Source organism: Ammospiza nelsoni, chromosome Z, assembly GCF_027579445.1.
Source record: "Ammospiza nelsoni isolate bAmmNel1 chromosome Z, bAmmNel1.pri, whole genome shotgun sequence".
NCBI classification, from domain to species: Eukaryota; Metazoa; Chordata; class Aves; order Passeriformes; family Passerellidae; genus Ammospiza; species Ammospiza nelsoni.
In genome coordinates, this window is record NC_080669.1 from 34978424 (window position 1) to 34999672 (window position 21249).

Below are 21249 nucleotides of genomic sequence, written 5' to 3' on the forward strand. Positions count from 1 at the left end.
GAACAGATGGTATTTGGTGTTACCAGGCCAAAGAAATAGAGGTTAGTTTAACTACTTGCTGAAAATCATAATGGTAAAAAAGAAAGATTATTTCATTAGAAGAATTTTGAACTCCATAGGGAAAATCAAGGAGAAGTACCAATACATATATGATACACTAGAGAGAATTTTGACTTTTTTTTTTGTTACAATGCTACCACCTTTATGTCACCTATAATGAGACTAGCAGAGACTCTTTATGAGAATGGGTATAACAAGACTTGAAATAATCAGTACATTAATATTTTTCAGTTGTTAAAACAATGAAAGTACATAACTCCAAATAAAGCTCAGCCTTTGTGCAAGGAGAGGATTTTTTTTCTGGAAAAAATTAAGTGTTATTTAACAAAGAAATACTAATAAACAGATAAAAAGTGCTTTGATCATGAGCACTGATGATGAACTCATAAACTATACATTATAGACAAATCTGGCCATTATGAGATTAAACACTTTCAGTGAAAAGTATTTGTTATGTCAGTCAGTACATAGCTCAGAATTTTAGTTCTTAAAGTACTCTTTATAACTTGCAATGGTAATAATGTAAAAGAACTCAAAAATTAGATTTACAAGTAGTAATTTATTAAAAATTGCAGTGGGAGTTCCCAAATCACTTATCTGAATAAATAATAGCTTTTTGAAAGCTTTCTGGAAAAGTAAATTAAATTACTAATTTGTATGAATATGCCAATATTTAATAAATTCTATGATCCACCAATTTCATGTAAAGGGAACAAGATTAAGTGTATGCATATACAAACACTAAATCATATCTTTGCACAGGAAACTTGGAAAACTATTGTATATGAAGGTATACATTGTCGTGCACATTATGCTGTGAATGCCAAAAACCTTAAGAGTTCTAACAACTTGGGTTCTCTCCACTGTTAATAGAACATTATAAGAAACTTAAAATAGTACTTCTGTGTTATTAAATTTCTCTTCTATCTGACTGATATTTTATCCATCAAAACAAAATTCAGGTTTTCCATCTTTTTGGATGGAAAGAACAGTAGGGGGAGCTCAAAGCTTTTTTTCTTTTCTTGTACATCTCAGACTTATGACTAGTTTCTTAGCAGAAGCAGGTATTAATGACAAAAGTTTTCCCTCACAAATACAAGAGATTTGAATATCCTATATAATTCAAAATACATCTATTACTCTCAGTATTCAAACTAAAATTTAACCACTGATTTTTCTGAAAATTTCCTAGTCTCTTCAAAGTCTCAGTTCTGTTAAACACTCTTTATTTTGGAGTAAAAAAAAATTATCTTCTTTCAATCGAAACAAAACCAAAATTTCAGAGGATTTTTATTTAGATTCTATGTAAGGCAATGCAAACCCACAATTCAAAATACAACCAGATTAGTAAGCAGTCCCATAGAAATATAGTACCCTGACAGCTTGCCTCACAATTATACCCACACCAGGGTAATGCATGTATTTTATCCAAAGTGGTAATTAAACAATCTTAGAACTCTATCAAATTCTCTATATGTCCAAAACAGAACTTTCTAAGTGTTGAAAAGTCTCTCTTCTCTGTCTCTTAGGACAAATGAAATAAATGTTATCCTTTTCCCTACTAATGAATTTCTGTAATTCCCTTAAATATTATTATAGATTCACCAATCTTCCTTAAAAGTATAGCGCACTATCTAAATTCCATGTTAACTGCAGGGGAATAATAACAGCAATCTACTGTTAGCTCTACATCACAGGCACAAGAGTTATTTCTATTTCTGCCCAAATTCAAGTTCACAAGTCATCCCATACTGATTGAAGAAACATACTATCTGGCTATCTGAGGTTATAGGTATAACTGAATTTATGTAACTGTAATTATAGTTATACAATTCAACCCACATTTTTACTTCAGTATGTAACTGAGTGCTTTGATTCCTGCTCAATACTTCCTAAAGTATTAAATGGAAGCCAATTATTTTGCTGTCTTCCAACTCAATTTTCTCCATTACTTTAAATACTTCTGTGGAAATACTACTTCTGTCAAGTATTTGTGATGGCTTTATATAAGACTTAATGAGGACCATTTTTTCTAAGTACCACAAGCTTTTCTAATAGATTTTCATACAGAGAAAGAAAGATACTTCCCTTATTACTGTACTTCCACTTAGAGGAAAACACTGATTACCTGTTGTCTTAAGATCCTTCTCTGCATTCACTTTAAAACCATAAATACTTGAAACAATCTCATGATGAGCTTCTGCTATAATGTTTTTAAATTATATATATCAATAAAAATAATTTAATTGCTCATCTGAAAACACAATTGACTGGGTCATAATTTTTATCCTTATGTCACTTATCCCTCATGCATTTGCTTATGATTTTCATTAGAAAATCTGGTAGTAATGTGCAAAATATATTGATGCTCCTATTAATATAAGACATGAATCATATACAAAATACAGAATTTATTCCTAAAGAGTCTAAATTCTTGCATTTAACTTGTGTATGAATTGCATATTGAAAAGATAAGTTTATGAACTACTACTACTACTACATGAAAGTGGATCATTATTTTCTGTTCATCTCCACTGGAAAAATAATTTTTCAGTTTACATACTAAAGTTTGGTACAAGATTGTGGGAAGTATTCAAGAATGCTTTGATTTCAGATTAGTCTTCCATTTTAAAATTATGGGCAATGAGATAGTTATCCATGGTCCTTCTAGTGACGTACTTTGGATTGCAAGAAAATAACCTCCTCTGACGCACTCTTTGGATGATGGAAAGATTTATAAATAATACTTTTCCATGAAATACCAAAAGAACTACCTCTGTCTGGGTGATGTGTAACTCTTGCCTCCCTGTCCTGTGACATAGTGAGAACTAAGATGGGAATGAGGGCGTATCAGTTTATGCTTTCTAATGGTTGGACTATTCTGAAGTTTTGGTTTTTTCCTTACAAACTGGAGGAGTCACACAATTACAATGTGCATGTTAAATATCTTAAAGGAAGCTCACGGTCTGACACTACTGTGTATGATAATGAAAAACAATTCCATTGTTTTTCAATGGTGCAATTCCATTGAAAATGATGGAGTTACTATGCTATGAAACTTATATGAAATCAGAATTAGGAAGCATATATCCAAGAATAGACTGTAGGGTAAGAGTAAAAGCTAGAATAGAATGTTTGAAGTCTTAGATAAATAATCCAAACATACAATACCATTAACCTAGCAGAGCATGAGAAGCCCTGCTGATGGCAAATGAACTAGACATTATACAAAGTCTCTCTAGGTTAATAAATAGGTGTGATTATATTTATGAATAACTTACTTTGGACTTGCACAAAAATAAAAAACCCATAAAGAATGAAAGCCGCCTTGTTAAAAATTCAATGACATGAAAGAAAAATGTGCTTGAATGTGACATAATAAATGCACATGAAAGGTATTTTGACAGAAGCAATAGTATTTCTATGATGCCAAAATATGAATTTATAATTTATGTCATGGAGGTGGAAGACTAGTATCCTCCATACTGTATCCTGGGCTGAACACTTCATCACTGGCCTTGCTGAAACTTTTGGGAGGAGATTTTAACCTCTATAACTCTCAAATAATAAAAATACAAATAAGCCTGGATCCATAATTGGCATCCATTTCATGGTAAAAGCAATACAATAGGACAAAAGTAATCAGAGAAACAGCTACTGCCAATACTGAAGACTTAAGTATTCATTTTCAGTGAGTGGCCATATTGCAGTACTATCAGCTCATACTCCACCAATTTATTAATGTAATTTGTGTCATGTCAAGCACGATGAGATTTTTTGCTTTGTTTTGGGTTTTTGGTTTTTTTCAAGGTTGAAATTTATGATCCTGTTCCACCAGACTTGTGCAGAACAATGCAGGAACAACTGGCTCATGCAAGTGATCCAGCAGCTAATTCCCACAGAAGTGGTGGCCTGGATCACACTGTGCCTACTAGACGCTTCCCATGAGCAGGACTGAAGGGTCAACTGAAACTTTGTGAAAGACAATGCAAATCCTTAAACTAACTGCAAACTCTGGGAAAATACCCAGTCAAGCAACCAAGCAAGGAACCAACCAACAAACCCTAACGACCAAGAAAATTCCCACCCAACACAATATACCAGGATCAGTTCTGCACGCAGTTAAATCATGCGGCTGGCAGCCTGTCCTGCTGGAACGGGCGAGGAGCGCTGCGGACAGGATGCTGGCTCCTGGTGCAGGTGCCTGCAGGTCGCTGCTCTGCACAACACCCCTCTTCTGCTGCCTGCCGGGGCAAAATAATATTAAGAGATGAGTCTGAAGAACAAACGTATTTCGAAAAATACTTGAGCTTTTTCAGATAGGTCATTCATAAGAACCTCGACATACAAACAGGTAGAAGGAAGGAAGTTTCTAAAATTCCACATAAATCAGGTGAAAAACCAGGGGGTTAACTCTTCCCTAGTCCTTAGTCTATACCTTAGCACCTTGGCGGGCACCTTTTGCTTTGAAATAAGTAACACTGAGAAACATTCAGAAGATAATTTGTCAAAACTGCACACACTGGAACAAATGGATATCTGTTGAAGGAAATTGCAAAAACTGGATGTTATTCATTAAACAGCAGAGAACAGCTGATAATTTTTGGGGGGTTTTTTTCCCCTTTATAAAAACAACCAACCAGAAACCAACCAACCAACCAAAACAAAAGCCAAAAAAACCAACTCAAAACCTCCCCAGAAACCAAACCAAACAGAGGAAAAAAAAAACCACCAACAAAAGGAGAGCCCCAACCCAAACAAAACCAGCAAACAAAAAGCTGATTAGGAAGGCATACTGGAAGGACAATTTGCTCAACTCAGACATACTGACAGCCTCTAAATTTACTGGAAACATTCACAAACAAGACTGGGATGTACTTCTGCATAGCACTGTACAAATGTCTTCTTAATGCACATTGGCAACCAAAAAGCACTCACAAGATATCCAATTGGTTAAGATGGGAGGCTTACTCATTATGAAAATCCTATGATGTTGCTATTCACAATCTTCTCTGTTTTACGGTCATGTGAGTACCAAGTTCAGGTACCATTTGGAACCTGTCAAAACATCACAGAAAACCGTTCTTAGGCAGAAAAGACAGAGGAAAGTGACAATAAACATCTTTAGGCATATGGAAGGAAGAAATTGAAAACTGGGATAGATTAGTGCAAAGAATGTTATGGACATGGTTAAACATAGTGGTAGTTTCCAAATCTTTACTGTCTTATGAGTAAGAATACCTAAGAAACAAGGTGTTTTATACCATGTTTTCTCCCTCTGTCAGTCTCACTTTTCATTTCCTGTAGCTGTAAGCAACATCAAAATGTCTCACAGGCAATGGGTTGCTATGACATGCAACCCAACTGGAGACTAGTTGTTGGATAGAGGAATATGAGATTAGTGCTATAGGGAGGCTTATCAGGAAGTATCTGTCTAGGATTAGGGAACATTATGGATATCTATGGTATCTATGGATAATAAGTATGTGCATAGGCAATAAAGATTTATGTCATTTACTGATAGTTGTTACTAGGATAAAATATTTATAAAGGATATTTCACATTTCAAAACAAAAGCCAACCATTATGGAATTGAGGTCTGGAAAGAAATTTCCTCATAGGTTTTATTATCATGTAATTATCCATAATGGGATTCTTCTGACTTCCACTAAGTCATGAAGCAAATGAGTAAAACAGTATATAATGGCTATCTGCTGATGCCATACTCAGGACTAGATGGCTCATCCATTAAAAATCTGAAGTTATTTATTATGTAAATATTTGAAATTCAGTTATGTCAATAGAAGTAGTACATGCAGATTACAGTTTTGGTCTGTAGGGTGTCTTGTCTCATTAAAAATGCAAAATTAAATTACAGTTCTGCATTTGAGGTATACACTGTGTTCATGCCTTTTATACTGAGCATATAAAAGTATAGTTTAAAAAGTTTATTCCAGCTAAAACAGTTAAGAAAGTTTAGTCCAGCTTCTTCTACTGCAGACTATTACAGTTTTTATTAGAACAGTGTGCCCTCAGTTTTGGAGAGGATACTGATTCAGTTTACCTAAAGGTTGGAAACTCATTGACCTGTTCCTAACCTTTATTCAAGATGTGATTCCTGGAGATGATTGCTGTGGATTTGGGCACCATGTACAAAACATCCAGCAAGTATTTCTTGTGAGCTTTACCACACTCACCGTCACTCTTTTGGACTCTGGCATTTCTAAGAAAACCCTAGTATTTATCTCAAAAACTCTAATAATTATTTTATTGAAGTAACCTCCCCCTCTTTTTTGTTACTTGTTGTCTCTGTAATTCAGTGTTGGCACTTTAGAAATCTTAATTTCATGTAATATTAATACATCTGGGACCAGTACACAATACAGGTGAATACATAGATACAATTGTATACATACAGGTTTTAAAAGAGAGAATATGCTTTGAGTGAAATCTAATCTATTCTTAGTAGCTGAAACTACACAATTTTGACTTAAAGTCATTGACTGGAATTAAAAAAAAAAAGATTCCAAGTTGTATCAATCATTTTATACACTATATATACCAGTACAGTATATATCTACATGAAAATGATGCATTTTTAAAATATGTAATCTTTTTTTTCATGCTCTAAAAAATTGATTGAATGTGTTATTTTCTTGATTGGTTTATTATCTTTATTTTTAATTCCATCATCATCTTACTCTTTATAGTACACCTTACTTAAATAATTTTGTCGGTACATATGGATGCTTTTAGGAAAGAGCATATGCTTTCCAAAACAGATGTCAGCAGGTGCTGGTGAGGTGTCAGACATGGAGCTAGAAGATAGAAAATGATGTGCCTTTCTACCCATTACCTAGGCTAGTACCAGATTTACAGCCGATTTGGCAGCATTCCTAGATACAAGTAGCTTAAAATGGAGGTGGCCAAAGGAAGTGCAGGTGTGGGAATTCCGTGAGGCGTTTATGAATTCACAAAAACTAAAAGGCGCATCAGTGCGTTCTGCTCGATTGTATGCCATCACCCTGAGGGCTACCGAAAGCTACATGGGGACAGCTTTCCAGGGACTGGGTCTGCGGCAGGGGCTGGGGCGTGGGGCGAATAGAACTCACCGCAGCCGAGTATCGGCCACACTGGTGGCGTTCCGTGGGGTGTCCCAGGCTTTGCTTTCCCAGCAAAGAGTCAGGGCGCTAAACCTTCCGGGTGCCTGACGGTGTGCGTGTATCCCGCTCTGCTTTCCCATTCCGGCAAAGGTGGAAAAGGAATTTTCGGCTCCTTACTTCTTCCTTCCTTTCAGCTGGCCACATTTTCCGCCCGTCCCTGCCAACCCAACTCATCTGTTCTAGGATGGGAACCGAATAAAAATGTGTGCCCACGACTAAAAACAAAGGAAGCGAAAACAAACAAGGCGTTAGGAAAGGTGCTGCCCGGCAGAACAAACCGGTGCAGGCACAGCTCCTCGCAGCCATTTGGAGTGAGAATCCGTTCAGTCTCTTCCCGCACCTCCTGCCCTCCTCTTCGGCCGCCGCAGGGCGGGCGGCGCGGCCCTGGGGGGCGGCACAGCGCGGGCGGGGGCTCGGCTGCCCCGGCCGCTCGCCCCCACCGCGCAGCGGGGCGGAGAGAGAGCGGGAGCGGCGGCGGGAGACGGGCCGCCATATTCCTGCTGCACCACGCCCGCGGCGCCCAACCATTTAAAAGCCGGTCGAGCTCGACCCCTACTAGTGCACTCGTTTCCCTTTTCGCTGCTCCGTCGGCAACGCGGGCAGGGTCGAACCGAACGGAGCCGAACACCGGCAGCTCTCTGATAGCGAGCTCCGCTTTCCCTCACCACCACCCCCGCCTTCTTCCTGGAAGGGCGAGCGGCCGAGGCGGCGGGAAGGAGGAGCGGCCGCGGGGAAGCTCTTCCTGCCGGGCAGCGGCGGTCTCGCCCACCCCGCAGGAGCTGGGCTCCCGCTCTGGGGGCGGAGAGCGGCAGGGAGATGTGTGCGTGTGCGGGGCGGGGGAGGGATTAGTGGGCATTAGCGCTTCCACGGGGGTGGGGTGGTCGCGTCGGGGGTGTCGGCGGCCGCCAGGGACACTCGGGGACCGCGTAGGCTGCGGGCGGCGGTGAGGGAAGGGAAGCAGCGGGACGAGGGGCGGCTCGGCTGGGTAGCGCTGCTGCTGCTGCCGCGGTGGATGTTTCCATGTTGTTCGGTGCATGATTTAGAGGAGAGGAGGAGTTGGCAGCGGCGGGTGTCAGCGGCAGGGAGCGGCGATCCGCGCCGCCAGCGGCCCTGCCTTTCTTCTTGCCCCTCTGTGATATCGAGGCTGCTCTGCCTGCGTGCTTGCCCTGTGCGGCGGCCCTTGGGCCCTCGGAGAGCGCCTGTGCCCCCCGGGGCCGGAGCGGCGGCGGGGTGCGTGTGTGCGTGCGGGTTTAGGGGGGGTGGGGGCTGTGTCTGAACCAGTTAGGAAGAATGACTCTGGAGTCCATCATGGCGTGCTGCCTGAGCGAGGAAGCCAAGGAAGCCCGGCGGATCAACGACGAGATCGAGCGGCAGCTGCGTCGGGACAAGCGGGACGCCCGCCGCGAGCTGAAGCTGCTGCTGCTGGGTGAGTGCGGGGCTTCCTCCTCCCGCCTCGGGCCGCTCGCCTCGGGCCGCTCGGCTCGGGCCGCCGCCGGCGCGCACGCCCCAGGTGCCGCCGGGCTCCAGCCCGGGCATCGCCGCCGGCGCGGTCCGTGCCGGGCGCAGGTACCCGGGGACGGGGCGGCAGCGGCAATGCCTGCGGTGCCTCTGGGCGCTCGTCGCCCCCGCCGCGGGGAGCCGCAGGCCGAGCCCCCGCCGCGGGGAATGGGGCGTGTGTGCCCGCCCGCGGGCATCGTCGGCGAGTGGGTTCAGTGTGGAACGGGAAGAGGCCTTCCAAAATGGAGAGGGAACGGATGGCGGGTGAGAGAGGGGGCTGCGGGATGAGGGGCAAATGTTGATGTGTGTGGGAGAGCGATGGTAGCGAAGCGGATTAAGGAAGGGATTCACAAGGGGAGTCGCTGTGCAGGTCGATGGTGGCGGGTGTGATATCTGCATTGTTCCGCGGGCTTCGGGAAGGTTGTTAGCTTACCGGTTGAATTTTTTATTGTGGTTTTTATTTCTTGAGGTAAAGTTGGATAAGGGGCTTGTGCTCAGCTTGCATACCGGTTTCTATAAAGAAAAGGGAGCCGCAAAGGCCCAGATGCACATGGCAAGCTGAGGGGTAACCTGAAGTGTGCTGAATGATTACAGGATCTTTAGTACCGTTGGCATCCACCCACTGGATGGTGGAAATAAAATCAGCTGCATCGTTTCTCCTTAATTAAAACAGGTTGCTATTTTAGACCTGCAAGTGTGTGGAGGTGGCATTTATCTAATAGAAATTTGGCTTATCTTAAAATAAGGCTTTTGAATTAAAGTATGCCTGCCCGTGTCCAGTGTGATGCACTATGTCGTGTAGCTCTCTGGTAATAGTTCCTGCCTGGACTCGTAGGCCTTTATGTGTTCTAGCACTGCTGTCTGGTGTGTGGATGAGTGAGTGTGTTCCAAATGGATGTGGGATATTTACGGGGAAGATGTTTTTCTTGGGCCGCGTATATGGAAGTAGTGGTTGATACTGGGGAAGTAAACTGCCTATTCAATGAGGTAAGGCAAGTTGGAAGGAAAAGTTTTGATACATTTTAGTGCTTCCATATGAATATGCTGTTTCCTGAAGGTTATCTTCTGGATGTAGAGAAGGTTGGGATTTCTAACTGATCTGGGAGAGAAGTAGTGGACATGGATGCAGCACTCACAGTAATAATGTTCTGTTGGATTTTGGCCTGATTTTGGTTTATGGCAGCACATGGTGTGATTTCCAAGATTCACAAAGAAGATTAAATAGGTTGCCCTTGCTTAATATTATGGATGTCTAAGTATGATTAATGATAGACACTTGCTTCAGGATAGGCAGTTTATGCATTTGACCTATTACTCAGGTCCAGGTTTTTTCTGTATGTTCTGGATTTCTCTTACAGTAGTGCTAGAGGCTTCTCCCAGATTTTGAGAAATGTATGAAATCCATTGAATGAGACTAAATGTATTACCTAGAATATATTCCACTGCATATATTACCTAGAGAAGAAATTCAGAGATTGACTTCTGCAGTTAGGAACGCAGAACTTGAGCTGCTTTGCAAGGTCTTCCCACCACTAACATGAAGTATTGGCGTAGTTGGTGGTAGACTGGAGTCCAGTTACAGCATCACTTTGGACCAGGTGATGTGTGGTCACTTGCAGAGGAATGGGGGAGAAGCCACCCCATGGAAGGAACTGGGGAAAACTCTGTGGAGTTCCTGTATAAAAGACTTTGGCATTCATCATAAATGCCTGCTAAGAGTTCCAGCAGGCTTGTGAAAGTAGAGGCATGATATAGAGAGATCTGGAGGGATGAACTTCTGGGTGCATGTACTTAACAGCACATCCATATACCTGGGTAATAAAACCAGTACAGAAATTGTGCACGCATTTTTTGTCTTTTGTTTTGTCAGCCTCTGTCATATGTTTGACTGAAAGGAGTATGTGTGCATTTGGATCAACACTTAATGATCTTGTCTTGTGAAATGCTGTGTGTAGTGAAGGACTCTTGGTGTCTTGGTATTTTGTAGACTCCAGTTTCAATTTCTGAAAGACATTTAGGGAAACTTCTTTCATTAGTAGGTTTATCTTAAGTATCTTAGAGCAGTATTTTTTTAGTCACTTTCATTGCTTCTCGGCATAAGCAAATGCTCAGTTACTAAGTTTGTTGTTTGTTTAGGTCATTCACTTGGTTATGAGACAGATAAAACAGTTTTCAGATGAAAATATATTCATTAAAAATGGTGAGGCTGGTAGCAGGGAAACCATCTGAACATATTTAAAGTTATCTGATTTTTTAAATACTAATAGATGTTTACTGTCCCATTTCATCTCTTTCCCCCTCGTTATTAGCAAGAAAATCACTAGTACAGCTTAACTCAAACATGTTCACTTATGCTTACATAAAATTTTCTTCCTTTTTTTTTTTTTTTTCTGGAAGTGCCAGTTTCTCAGTCCTACTCTCTCAATGGGTCTGAAAAACATAAGTGTGTTAAGGTTTTTAAATATGGGACTAAGGAATAACCTTTGACTTTTGGAGGGAATATTAGTGCAGTTTAAGCTGAACCTTGTTAAGTGGCTATGCGTGTTCTTCAGACTAGTTGCAAGTGCAAAGTGAAAGGTATTATCAACCTCTAAAGGCACAAACAAGTGTGTCTGTGCTAAGTTGTTTTATTATTACACTTGCTTTAAAATTAGATGTACACACATAAAAATGCACATAGGTAGAAAACAAAGAAAAAATTAATCTTTTTGCTTCAGAGGAAAAGGATTTTTTTCCCTCCTTAAATTGTGAAAGACACAGTGCCTTCTTGGAAACTTAGTTTTCTCCAAATTGTTACTGTGTCACGCACACAGACACAAACACACACACACTGCTTATGTGTGCTCATGATATCTTTTTACTTTTCATGAAATAAAAGAGCTCAAAGTCAGAAGTAATTTGTGTAAAACTCACTGTGTGCTAAGATTAATTTTAGGTTTTAGTTTAAAAATAAACACTCTTTGATTAAGCATTAAAATACGAATTTTACATACCTTTTTTGTACATCATTATTTGATTTTTTTTTAATGTATTAGAATAGGACAAAGTATTTTTTACAATTGTAATTGTGGAAAGCCAGAATCCATAAATATGCACGGAAGCATATTACATAGTAGTTTCAGCTAGCACAACTTGCCTGTAGTTTTTTGAGACACTTTGGAACAAATTCAGTCTTCCACTGAATTTGGTTTTAATCTGTATTTTAACTCTTCTGGATGTCATTATTGATGAACACTTTGTAAAATACTGTGATTGTTCTCCAGAGCTTGCAGTTGTGAATATCCATCTGTTGTTTGCTGTTATCTGTAAAAAACACATCGTTTTTATAATTCGGGGAGAAAATGAAGAGGTGTTCTAATGTTTTATATTTGCCTGTGCCAATGTGTTCTGCATGCTTTTATTTTAAGCATTTATGTATGTATTTATATTAAAGTAGTAAGAGCTATATACTTATGGATATATTTTTTTGGTCATACTTCTGTATGTAATTTTTTTCCTGCCATCCATGTAAATGGGACTCAGAAAGCAGCATTTGAGCCTGCACGACAGGTTGTAGCCGTAAACCATCAGTCCTAGATGTAGTCTGCCTGTAGACTGTATACATTAATATTGTAGTCTATTTTCTCACTGAGAAATGCCTTGAGTATCTAAGACAATAATGTAGGTGTTGTGCTAGCTGTGCCTGTGTGTCTGTAAACCCTGGCCAGATAAGCTACTGGAGATGTGTGTGACAGTGCTGCTTTTTGCAGCATATTGGTTGGTATTGTGTCATGTGCAAAGCCTGTTTTCATAGGAGTTAGGTACTTCTTATATTGAAGATAGCAAATGTGTCAGTTAAGAAACTTGCCTTGATGCAAGTGTCCTCCTGTTCTCTGTGCTGTAGCACGGAAACTAGATGGACGATAAGCCATTTAAATTGGCATCAACAGCAGTCAATCTTATGCTTAAAGATGCTTTTGAACATAAGGTGACTATATGTATTATTTCTTAAACCTGTGTCAGCCAAATTAGATGTTGAACATGCAGAATGTGGCCTGTTCACAGAGGCAAACTTTGTGTAGATACGTTTAAGAGGAAATGGATCGTTAAGCCAACAATGGCACACTCGTGTTCCTATAACTTCTTCAGCTGGAGAAACAAGCTTCCTTATTTTTCTTGTACCTTGTATTTTTATTAGTCTGCCCTGCTCACACTGAACTCTTTCAAATAATTTTAGGTAATTGACACAGTACATATTTACTACTGAAAAATGAACAAATAATTAACTTACCTCTTCATACATATTGTAACTAGATAGGTAAATATCTCTTGTTTAGCAGAAGCTTTTTCAAAGGAAATACAATTTCAGTCTAGATGTTTAACACCTTGATGTATTCTCATATACACACCCATGTCCATGTATAAGAACATTTTATTGTGGAGTAGGAAAACAGAAATCACCATTTGGATATCAGTGTGATAATGTGAAGAACATGTATTTAGAAAATATTTAAGAACATTTATTTTTGGTGTGCCACAAAGGGACACCTTGTGTGCAGCCGTTAAAGAGGGTTTGTTGTTCTTTTGTTTTTACTACTCAATAAGTGATCTACACCGACCAAAGTTAATAGGAACTAGTGGAGGGTCTGAAGAGTTAAAAATTTAGACTAATTTAGCTTTATTTATATTTATTTATATTTATTTATAGAGCCAAGTGGCCCCTAATTTGTATGTTACTCTGGCAAATAATGTTGAATAAATGTAGGATGAAAAAATACATGCTGAGCAGAGAAATCATTGGAGAATGGGCATTTGAGTGTGTGCTGCAAAGTGAAGAAATAATAATTCTCCTCATTTAGTTGCTTCAGATTAATTTTGTTGTTGTACAGTAACAGCAATTTCATAGAGGAAGGCACTACCTTGCAATCTCTGAAAAACGAATCACAGAGAGATGTGAAATAAAGTAAGATAGATGTCCGATTAGTGGTGATTAGCTTTGTTGCAGAATAGAATGCCGTCAGCACAATATCTTTTTCTATGAACTTCCTTAAGCTGAATGGTAGAAGACTGAAGAAAATCTGTTCTTGTACACAAATGCTGTGTATGAACAGCTGTTACTGATGAAATTATGGAAGTTTTTCAGTATTCACCTTTTATTTACTGTAATTATCACACCTGGCAAGAACAAAGAGCAGGAAAGCAGGAGAAAACAAAGGAAGAATTAGCATGTAGGAGACACTAGGAAGCCGTACACTTGGTGTTGGCCAAAAAGTAGGAAGCATGCTACAGGTTTTAAATATTAACAACTCTGTGCAAAGAAGTTAGATGTGCTAAAACTGGGTAAGAGAAGTCCAAGAGATACCAATGTTTTAGAATTTAAAAGTTTTGAAAGTCTCCTGTTCCTGGAGAGTTCCGGGAACAGCACAAATGTTTTTTCAGGCTAAACTGAAGTTTAAATCTGAAGTCTTCTGTAAGCACATTGTTCCCTCAATAAGTAGTGCTGATACTGAGGCTAAACTGAAATGTGATTTTCTACAGATTTTTGTTCTTTGTAAGTTTTCAAAGGACAAATGGCAGGGAATAATTAAACTGCCTAATTTGTACACTGTACTTACTGTTTATCAGTAGCACAGAGTTTTATCCCAGAACCCTGATAGAGATGCAGTTGCCAACAGAAAGGTACTGTTGTCCATTTCATTCTGCACTTGAAAAAGCAGTGTGGCTGTTCCAGGAACAAAAATAAACCCTAACCAGCAAGACTCCTCCTTTGTCAATACGTTAAGGTGGAATCATCTGACAGACTACTGTAATGAACTGCATGATTTACATGTGCCCCACCATATTGATTCAGCTCATCTTCCTGTGGAAAGCAGGTGATGTGCAATACATGTTGCTTGAATAGGCAAGAGAACATTCAAAAGTTGATGGAAGTGGAAGCAACTAGTGATTCAGTAAATTGAAAAGATAAAGGCTATATCACTATTGCCTCAGCACAGCTGAGCTGTGTATTGACAGCTTCATCTGGGAGCTTTGCTATTTGTAATTTAGATTGATCTGTGTGTGGAAGAAGCATCTGATAGGAGTGAATGAGACTAGCTAGTTTTGACTAGTGTCAGAGTCCGAGTCTATTTGCCTTAGAGTACATGGATGAGATTTCTACCATAGGTCCTGTTCCCACTGATATCTGTATCTTTTGTTTTGTATCTAGGAGAATGCCATTGTGGTCCTTATTGAAGTACTTTGGTACTCTGTCCCAGCTGTCAAAGGTCTGTTGAAGGAGGATTTGTTTTTCCCAAAGGAAAGTGTGGAAAGGGCAGTTAAAATTTGATATATGTTATATATTTCTCCCTTCTACCCCCAATTTTGTCTTCTCTAAAGAGCTGAGTGCAGTTATACCTTTAAGTCTTTTGAAGTTAACCGAAAGGTACAGCTCACATCTTAAGTATCACCAAATGTGGATCCGAATAGTGTTTGCCCAGATAATGTTAGCTGCCTTTAAGTTAATTCAAGGTAAGAGCACAGATTTCTGTTCTGTAGGAACTTAGTGTATCTGGATGTGAAAGAAAGACAACCTGTTAGAGATTCTTTGAGTATATAAGAATCAAGATAGAAATGACTCATTTAGTTACAATATAACCATGAAATCAACCAAAGGGATCCTCTTCTTGATCATACTTTTATAAACTAAGGTGTAATGTAGTAAACGTGTTTTAGGTGCACTTTGAAATTATACAGTAGGAAAAAATATTTTAATTGTAATAGTACTTATTCTTATGGCACAGAATATACATTGCTATCTAGTTTTGGTAGTGTGTCTTTCACTGTCCCTGAGCTATATGCTCACTAGACACTTGCATAAACTTCTTGGTCCTTGGCTAATTCATTGCTCTAATGATAATCTTTGTCAAAAATCCTTATACTGAATGAGAATACTTCTGTGAATTAAGGAAAATTTCTTTGATTTCCTTGTTCTATGAACTGATCACAGGAGAGTTTTAAACTCCAAGTCTTCAATGTTAATGTTCATTATCTTGCTTAAATTAGAGAATATTGAAAAAGAATCCTGAAAGGTATTCCAGCCCACAATTCTATGTGAACAGCATCATCCAGAAAGTCAAACTGAAGGTTTCTGAAGCAGCTGGTAACTCAGAACACCAGAAAAATGCAAAAGACATAGATGTTGGAAAAGATGCCATCATTCTTTATGTTTTTGGAAGCAGGTCAGGCTTGGGAAATTGGTGATCAAGTATGGAACTTTCATTTTGCTCTGATAATGCATTTGCAAAGCACTGTGAGTGCCTCTTAGTCTCACAGACCAGAGCAGCAAAAGCAATTAAAATTAAATGTGCTGAAAAATAAAGGCATCGTCCACGTATCTTGAATAGAATCTTACACAGCTGTTCAGATACTTGGAGGATCTGATGCTTGTGTTTTTGGAGTGTGCTATCTAGATGGTGTTTAAGTGAAATATTTATGTTGATGGTTAAAACCTTTCAAAGATAGTTTGCAAAAAGGACAAATAAAAGCAAATGAAAAACAAACCCAAACTACTCCTTTGTAAAATTTGTTTTAACTCAGTTAATCTTTTAGGAGGGAGAATAATGATTCTTACAATACTTCTCACTTGTATTTCAGTTTGATTGATTTTAAAAAGAAAATAATAGTAACATGGAAACAGACACTGTGTAGTTATGCTGGAGGAAAGGCCAGAGAATAAAGGACGTATTCTTACACCTATATTTGAATAACTGGTAAATTCTGTTTTCCTTCTTTTAATTTCTTGTTTGTGTGTTAATGGAACCTGATGCTTAGAAGTGCTTTCATACATAGCAACAATCTTCATGCTACTCGAATCTCTCCTGTCCTGTGATTCCCTGTTTTCTTGAGGGTGGTTCTGATGTATGCACCTGGTCATCTTCAACAGTGGTAGGATTAGTAGTTAATCCCAGAGTGCAGGCCACCAAGCAGCTTTCTGACTGACTTAGCCCATTATTAAAAGAGAGAATTAGAGATCAAAATCTGTTTATCTCATTACTATTCCTCCAATCCATTAAGTCCTTTAAGAGATTTTTTTTATGGAGGTTTGATCTGAAGTTACAGGTGTTGCATGTCATCGAAAAAGGATTTTGTACAAAACCCCATGACAAACATTTGAGAAACTTTTTTTGGTCCCGCCAAGTAGGGGAACGTCTCTGGCAACATTAAAACTCAAGACAAAACTCAGGGTATAATTTAGGCTTTAGATCATGGAACAGGTAGCCTTCAAACATTTATTGAAACGTAAAGATGATGTGGAGGTGTTCGTTATAGAGTCAGCCAACAAGATGTGCAAAGGACTAACTGCCTGACTAATCTTTTGGCCTTCTATGATGGAGTAACTGCATGAGTGGACAAAGGAAGAGTTAGAGATGTCATATCTGTCTAGCCTTCTGTAAGGCCTTTGATATAGTGTCCCCTCCCAACATTCTTACTGTTAAATTGAAGTGAGGGAAATCGGATGGACAGACTCTTTGATGAATAAAGAGTTTACATTATGGCTGCATTCAAGGAGTATGGTCAACGATTTAATATCCAAGTGGAAGCAGTGATGAGTGGTGTCCCTCAAGGAATCATACTGTTTAATACCTTCATATGACATAAGCAGTGGGAAGTTGCACCCTGAGCAGATTTTGAGGTGACACCAGTCTGAGACGTACTGTTGATACAGGAGGTGAGTGGGCCCATTGGAACCTCAACAAGGTTCAGCAGGGGCAATTCCAAGGTCCTGGGTGCGTTGTCCATGGCTTGGGACAACCCTTGATGTCAGTAGAGCACGGGAGATGAATGGATTGAGAGTAGCCCTCTGCAGGAAGACTTGGGTACTGGTGAATGAAAACTTGCACTTGGAACCTGGAAAGCCAGGCCTACATCAGAAGTCTTCCCCGGTGGTTAAGGGAGGTGATTCTTGTCTGCTGGGACCTGGAATCTGTTAATCTCTGTGCTCCTCAGCACAAGAAGGACAGGGACCTTTTAGAGTAAAAAAACCTCAGAAAAGAGCCACAAAAATGATCAGAGGGATGAAGCACCTCTCCTGTGAAGAGTGTCTGAGATGGTGTGGGTTTTCCAGCCAGGAAAAAAGAAGATGCCAGAAAGACCATGATGAGCAGCTTTTCAGTATACCAGGAATGTGTATATAAGAAAGCTGTAGAAAGACTTTTTACGTGGGTCTATCAGTAAGAGGACAAGGAGAAATGGGTTTGAGCTGAAAGTGAGTAGATTGAGATTGGACTCACAGAAGAAATCTTTACAGGAGGCAGGTGAGATGCTGGAACAGGCTGCTCAGAGAAGCTGTGGATGCCCTATCCTTGGAAGTGCGCAAGGCCATGCTGGAGGGGTCTTTGAGCAACCTGGTGTGGTGGGTGGCATAGATGATTTTTGAAGGTACCTTCCAACCCTAACTGCTCTGCGATGCTATGATCGGACTGCTGTGGTAATAAATGATTTCCTGAAGTTAAAGCTGTTGTACATCTTCCTAATTGATAGCTGTAAGAAATAATGCTTCATACATGTGTTTTTCCCCCTCTGAAAACACAAAATGCACCTAAATATACTCTTATTTTTCTTGGTAGAAGAGAATATGGAGAGAAAATAACATGAGGGGGTTTTTTTCATACTGTATTCAGTATCCTCTTGGTCTTTGTTTATCTCAGCATTGAATTGGTAAATAAATTAAAGGGGATAATAAACATTTACTCTAAGTGATGCAAAGATGGGTTTCATTTAGGTGACTCTCCTGATTTAGCCGCTTATTTCATAGAAAAGCAGAACAGACAATTTAGGAGTAAATTTGCTTTCATCTAAATGTAAGACTGGGTATTTTCTGCAAATGGAACAAAGATTCACTGGAATTACGTATTTCATTAAATTGCCTAACAGCATGTTTCATAGAATCACAGAACAGTTTGAGTGGGAAGGATCTTAAAGTTCCAGCCCCCTGCCATCTTAAAGTTCCAGCCCCCTGTGCACTAGACGAGGTTTCTCAGTGCCCCATACAGCCTGGCCTTGAACACTGCCAGGGTTGGAGCATTCGCAGCTTCTCTGGGCAACCTGTGTCAGTGCCCCACCGCCCTCACAGTCAGCATTAGTAAAATGGCTTGTCTTACATTCCTTAACTAGGATTTTAATGCCTTTGGTGTTCATAGAAATCCAGAAACATTCTCTGCCCAGAACAGTTTTTGTTCTCTTGGGGTTTATTTACTTAATTGCATTCATCCTCTTTTGTTACCTGCAAGGCAAGATAATAGTGAATTCGGATTTGCTTTGATTTTGTTCTGTGTTTGGCTCCACAACATAATTATACACTGCTATTAATTATTAGGCTTAATTAGGGTTAAGAACTAGACTCATGGTAATCTCTGAAGATTTTGGCCTTTGAACCAAAACTACAGAAACAACATGAGCAGAATTTGCTAATAATGTGGCTCTATTTAATTAATTGTGGCTCTATTTCCTACACCAAATGTAAACCCCCGATACTGAACAGTGAAGCTAGTATATATGCCTTTAAATTGTTTTCTCAGAGAAATTTATGACACATTCTCTGGGTAATCACATTTTTGTGCTTTTTTAAAATTTGTTTTGTTTTGTAAGCTAACAACCATGTTAGTTTTATTAGTGCGTTTTTTATTTGGTTGTTCTCAGAAAATACCTTGTCAGAATGTTTTGATTTATGGACTTTTTTGGTCTACAGTTTCATGTAGTGAAGTGAGAAGGATAGATTTAAATACTTACATTGCATTTTTCATCTATGGAATTTTCTCATTAAATAATATAAAAGCAGTAAAGCAGGAGGAGATTGTCTTTTTGTTGTTTAAAATGACAAAATATGGTGGGAATTCTTTAACTGGTAATTATGCAAAATTACTATATATGACTATGATCTGTCAGGCTGCTAGGACATAGTCTTTTGTTAGAATAGCTTAAAAGGGGGGCAACTGTCAGGAAATTACTTTGTAATGCTTTTGCTTTATATTTTAGTTATTTTCAAGTTGTGACACTATTTACTGGAATAATCTGTAGCTGCAGAAACATGTGATCACCTTCTTACCTGTTTGTTTTGTCTTGTTTATATGATACCAAGCTACTTCTGGTTAGTGACATGGAATTTTCTTACACCTTGCCATTTCTTTGCAGGTTTTTTTAGGTGTACAGAGGATCAAAACTCTGCAGAAGTAGTCAAAACAGAGCTATAAGACAGAGAAATGTTTATTTGTTAACTGAGTTCAGTCTTATTTAAAACAGTATTTCAACCTACAAATCTAGACGGTTGTTTGGGTATAGTGACGCTAATTGTATATGTCACTGTACTCAGTAACTCTGGCTTTTTTGTGGGTTTAGAAAGGTTTCTTTTTGTGGGTATACATGATGAGGTTTTCTTTTTTGAGTATGGGTGTCTTTAAGGTGATACGTGTTTTTTTGAACCAAAATGCATGGTTGCACAAAACACCAGCGGCCTGTGTGATGCTCTTTTTTAATATATTGTGGATTTTATTGTCTGACATTAGATAAAGCATAAGAAGTAAAATAACTGGACTACTCATTTTTTTAAGTTCATCATAACCATGAACATTTAATTTATTATCCACTTTGACACCAGAAAGAAAATACTCCAGTATCTTGGGGTTCAGTCTGGATGGTTCCATAGTTCAGTTCTAACTTTGTAACTGTAGAGTGGATTTTATCATCCTGTAACTGTTTTTGTAGCTGGTTTTTGAGTTCTTCCCAATTCAAGGTCAGTACTAAAGTAGAGATCATGAGAATTGAACAGTGATATGTATATACTTGTTGTTATCATATTTCTAGAGTCCCATATGTTGTTATCATATTTCTAGAGTCCCATACCTTCTGGGTGGTTTTCTTACAAGCAGCTCTTCACAGCAGTGTTGTTCCTGCTTCTCCATCAGGGCTCCTCCAAGGCTCTCCCTGACCAGCCAGCCCACCCCCTTTTATCCCAGTTATCCTCATTAGCCACGGCTGCCACCCAATTAAGGACATCACAGCTGCAGCCCATTTAGAACAACTAGGACTGGGGCAAGGCCACTTATACAATACATAGATTTTACTGAGACTCATAGGCCATGTATACAATACATAGATTTTACTGTGGCTCAAAGGCCACCTATACAATACATACTAAAATTCAATGGCCACCTATATATACTTTCTATTACAAGTATATAGGTACTGCTAGGTGGAGTACCATTGTTGAGGTGTGTTCAAGGAGTGTAACAGCCTACTGAGCCATGACATTAAACTATTCATGTTTAGATGACTGCTGTAATTTAAATGCTTTTCTAAATAATTGCTTTTTAGGGTGGGTTTAGTAATTGTTTAACAAGTTTATTTTTAACAGTATTTGGATACACAGTATTTGCCTCTTTCTGTTTTACAGATTATTCTGATACAGTTTTCAGCATCATATCATCATCATTGTTCACCAGTTCACAGCTTTTGCATCACCTACAAGTACTGGCAGTAATGATTCTATGTTTTTATTTTATCTCATGGGTGA

At 39.3% G+C, this 21249-nt stretch overlaps 1 protein-coding gene across 1 annotated transcript in view; it reads left to right on the top strand.

Annotated features, from left to right (window-relative positions):
• Window positions 1-8166: 8166 nt before the first annotated feature.
• LOC132086270 (guanine nucleotide-binding protein G(q) subunit alpha-like) overlaps window positions 8167-21249 on the top strand; it is a 112514-nt gene continuing 99431 nt past the window's right edge. The window contains exon 1 of the mRNA XM_059491812.1: window positions 8167-8649. Within this exon, the coding sequence (XP_059347795.1) occupies window positions 8514-8649 (136 nt within the window). The 5' untranslated portion in view covers window positions 8167-8513. The remainder of the gene's footprint in view (window positions 8650-21249) is intronic.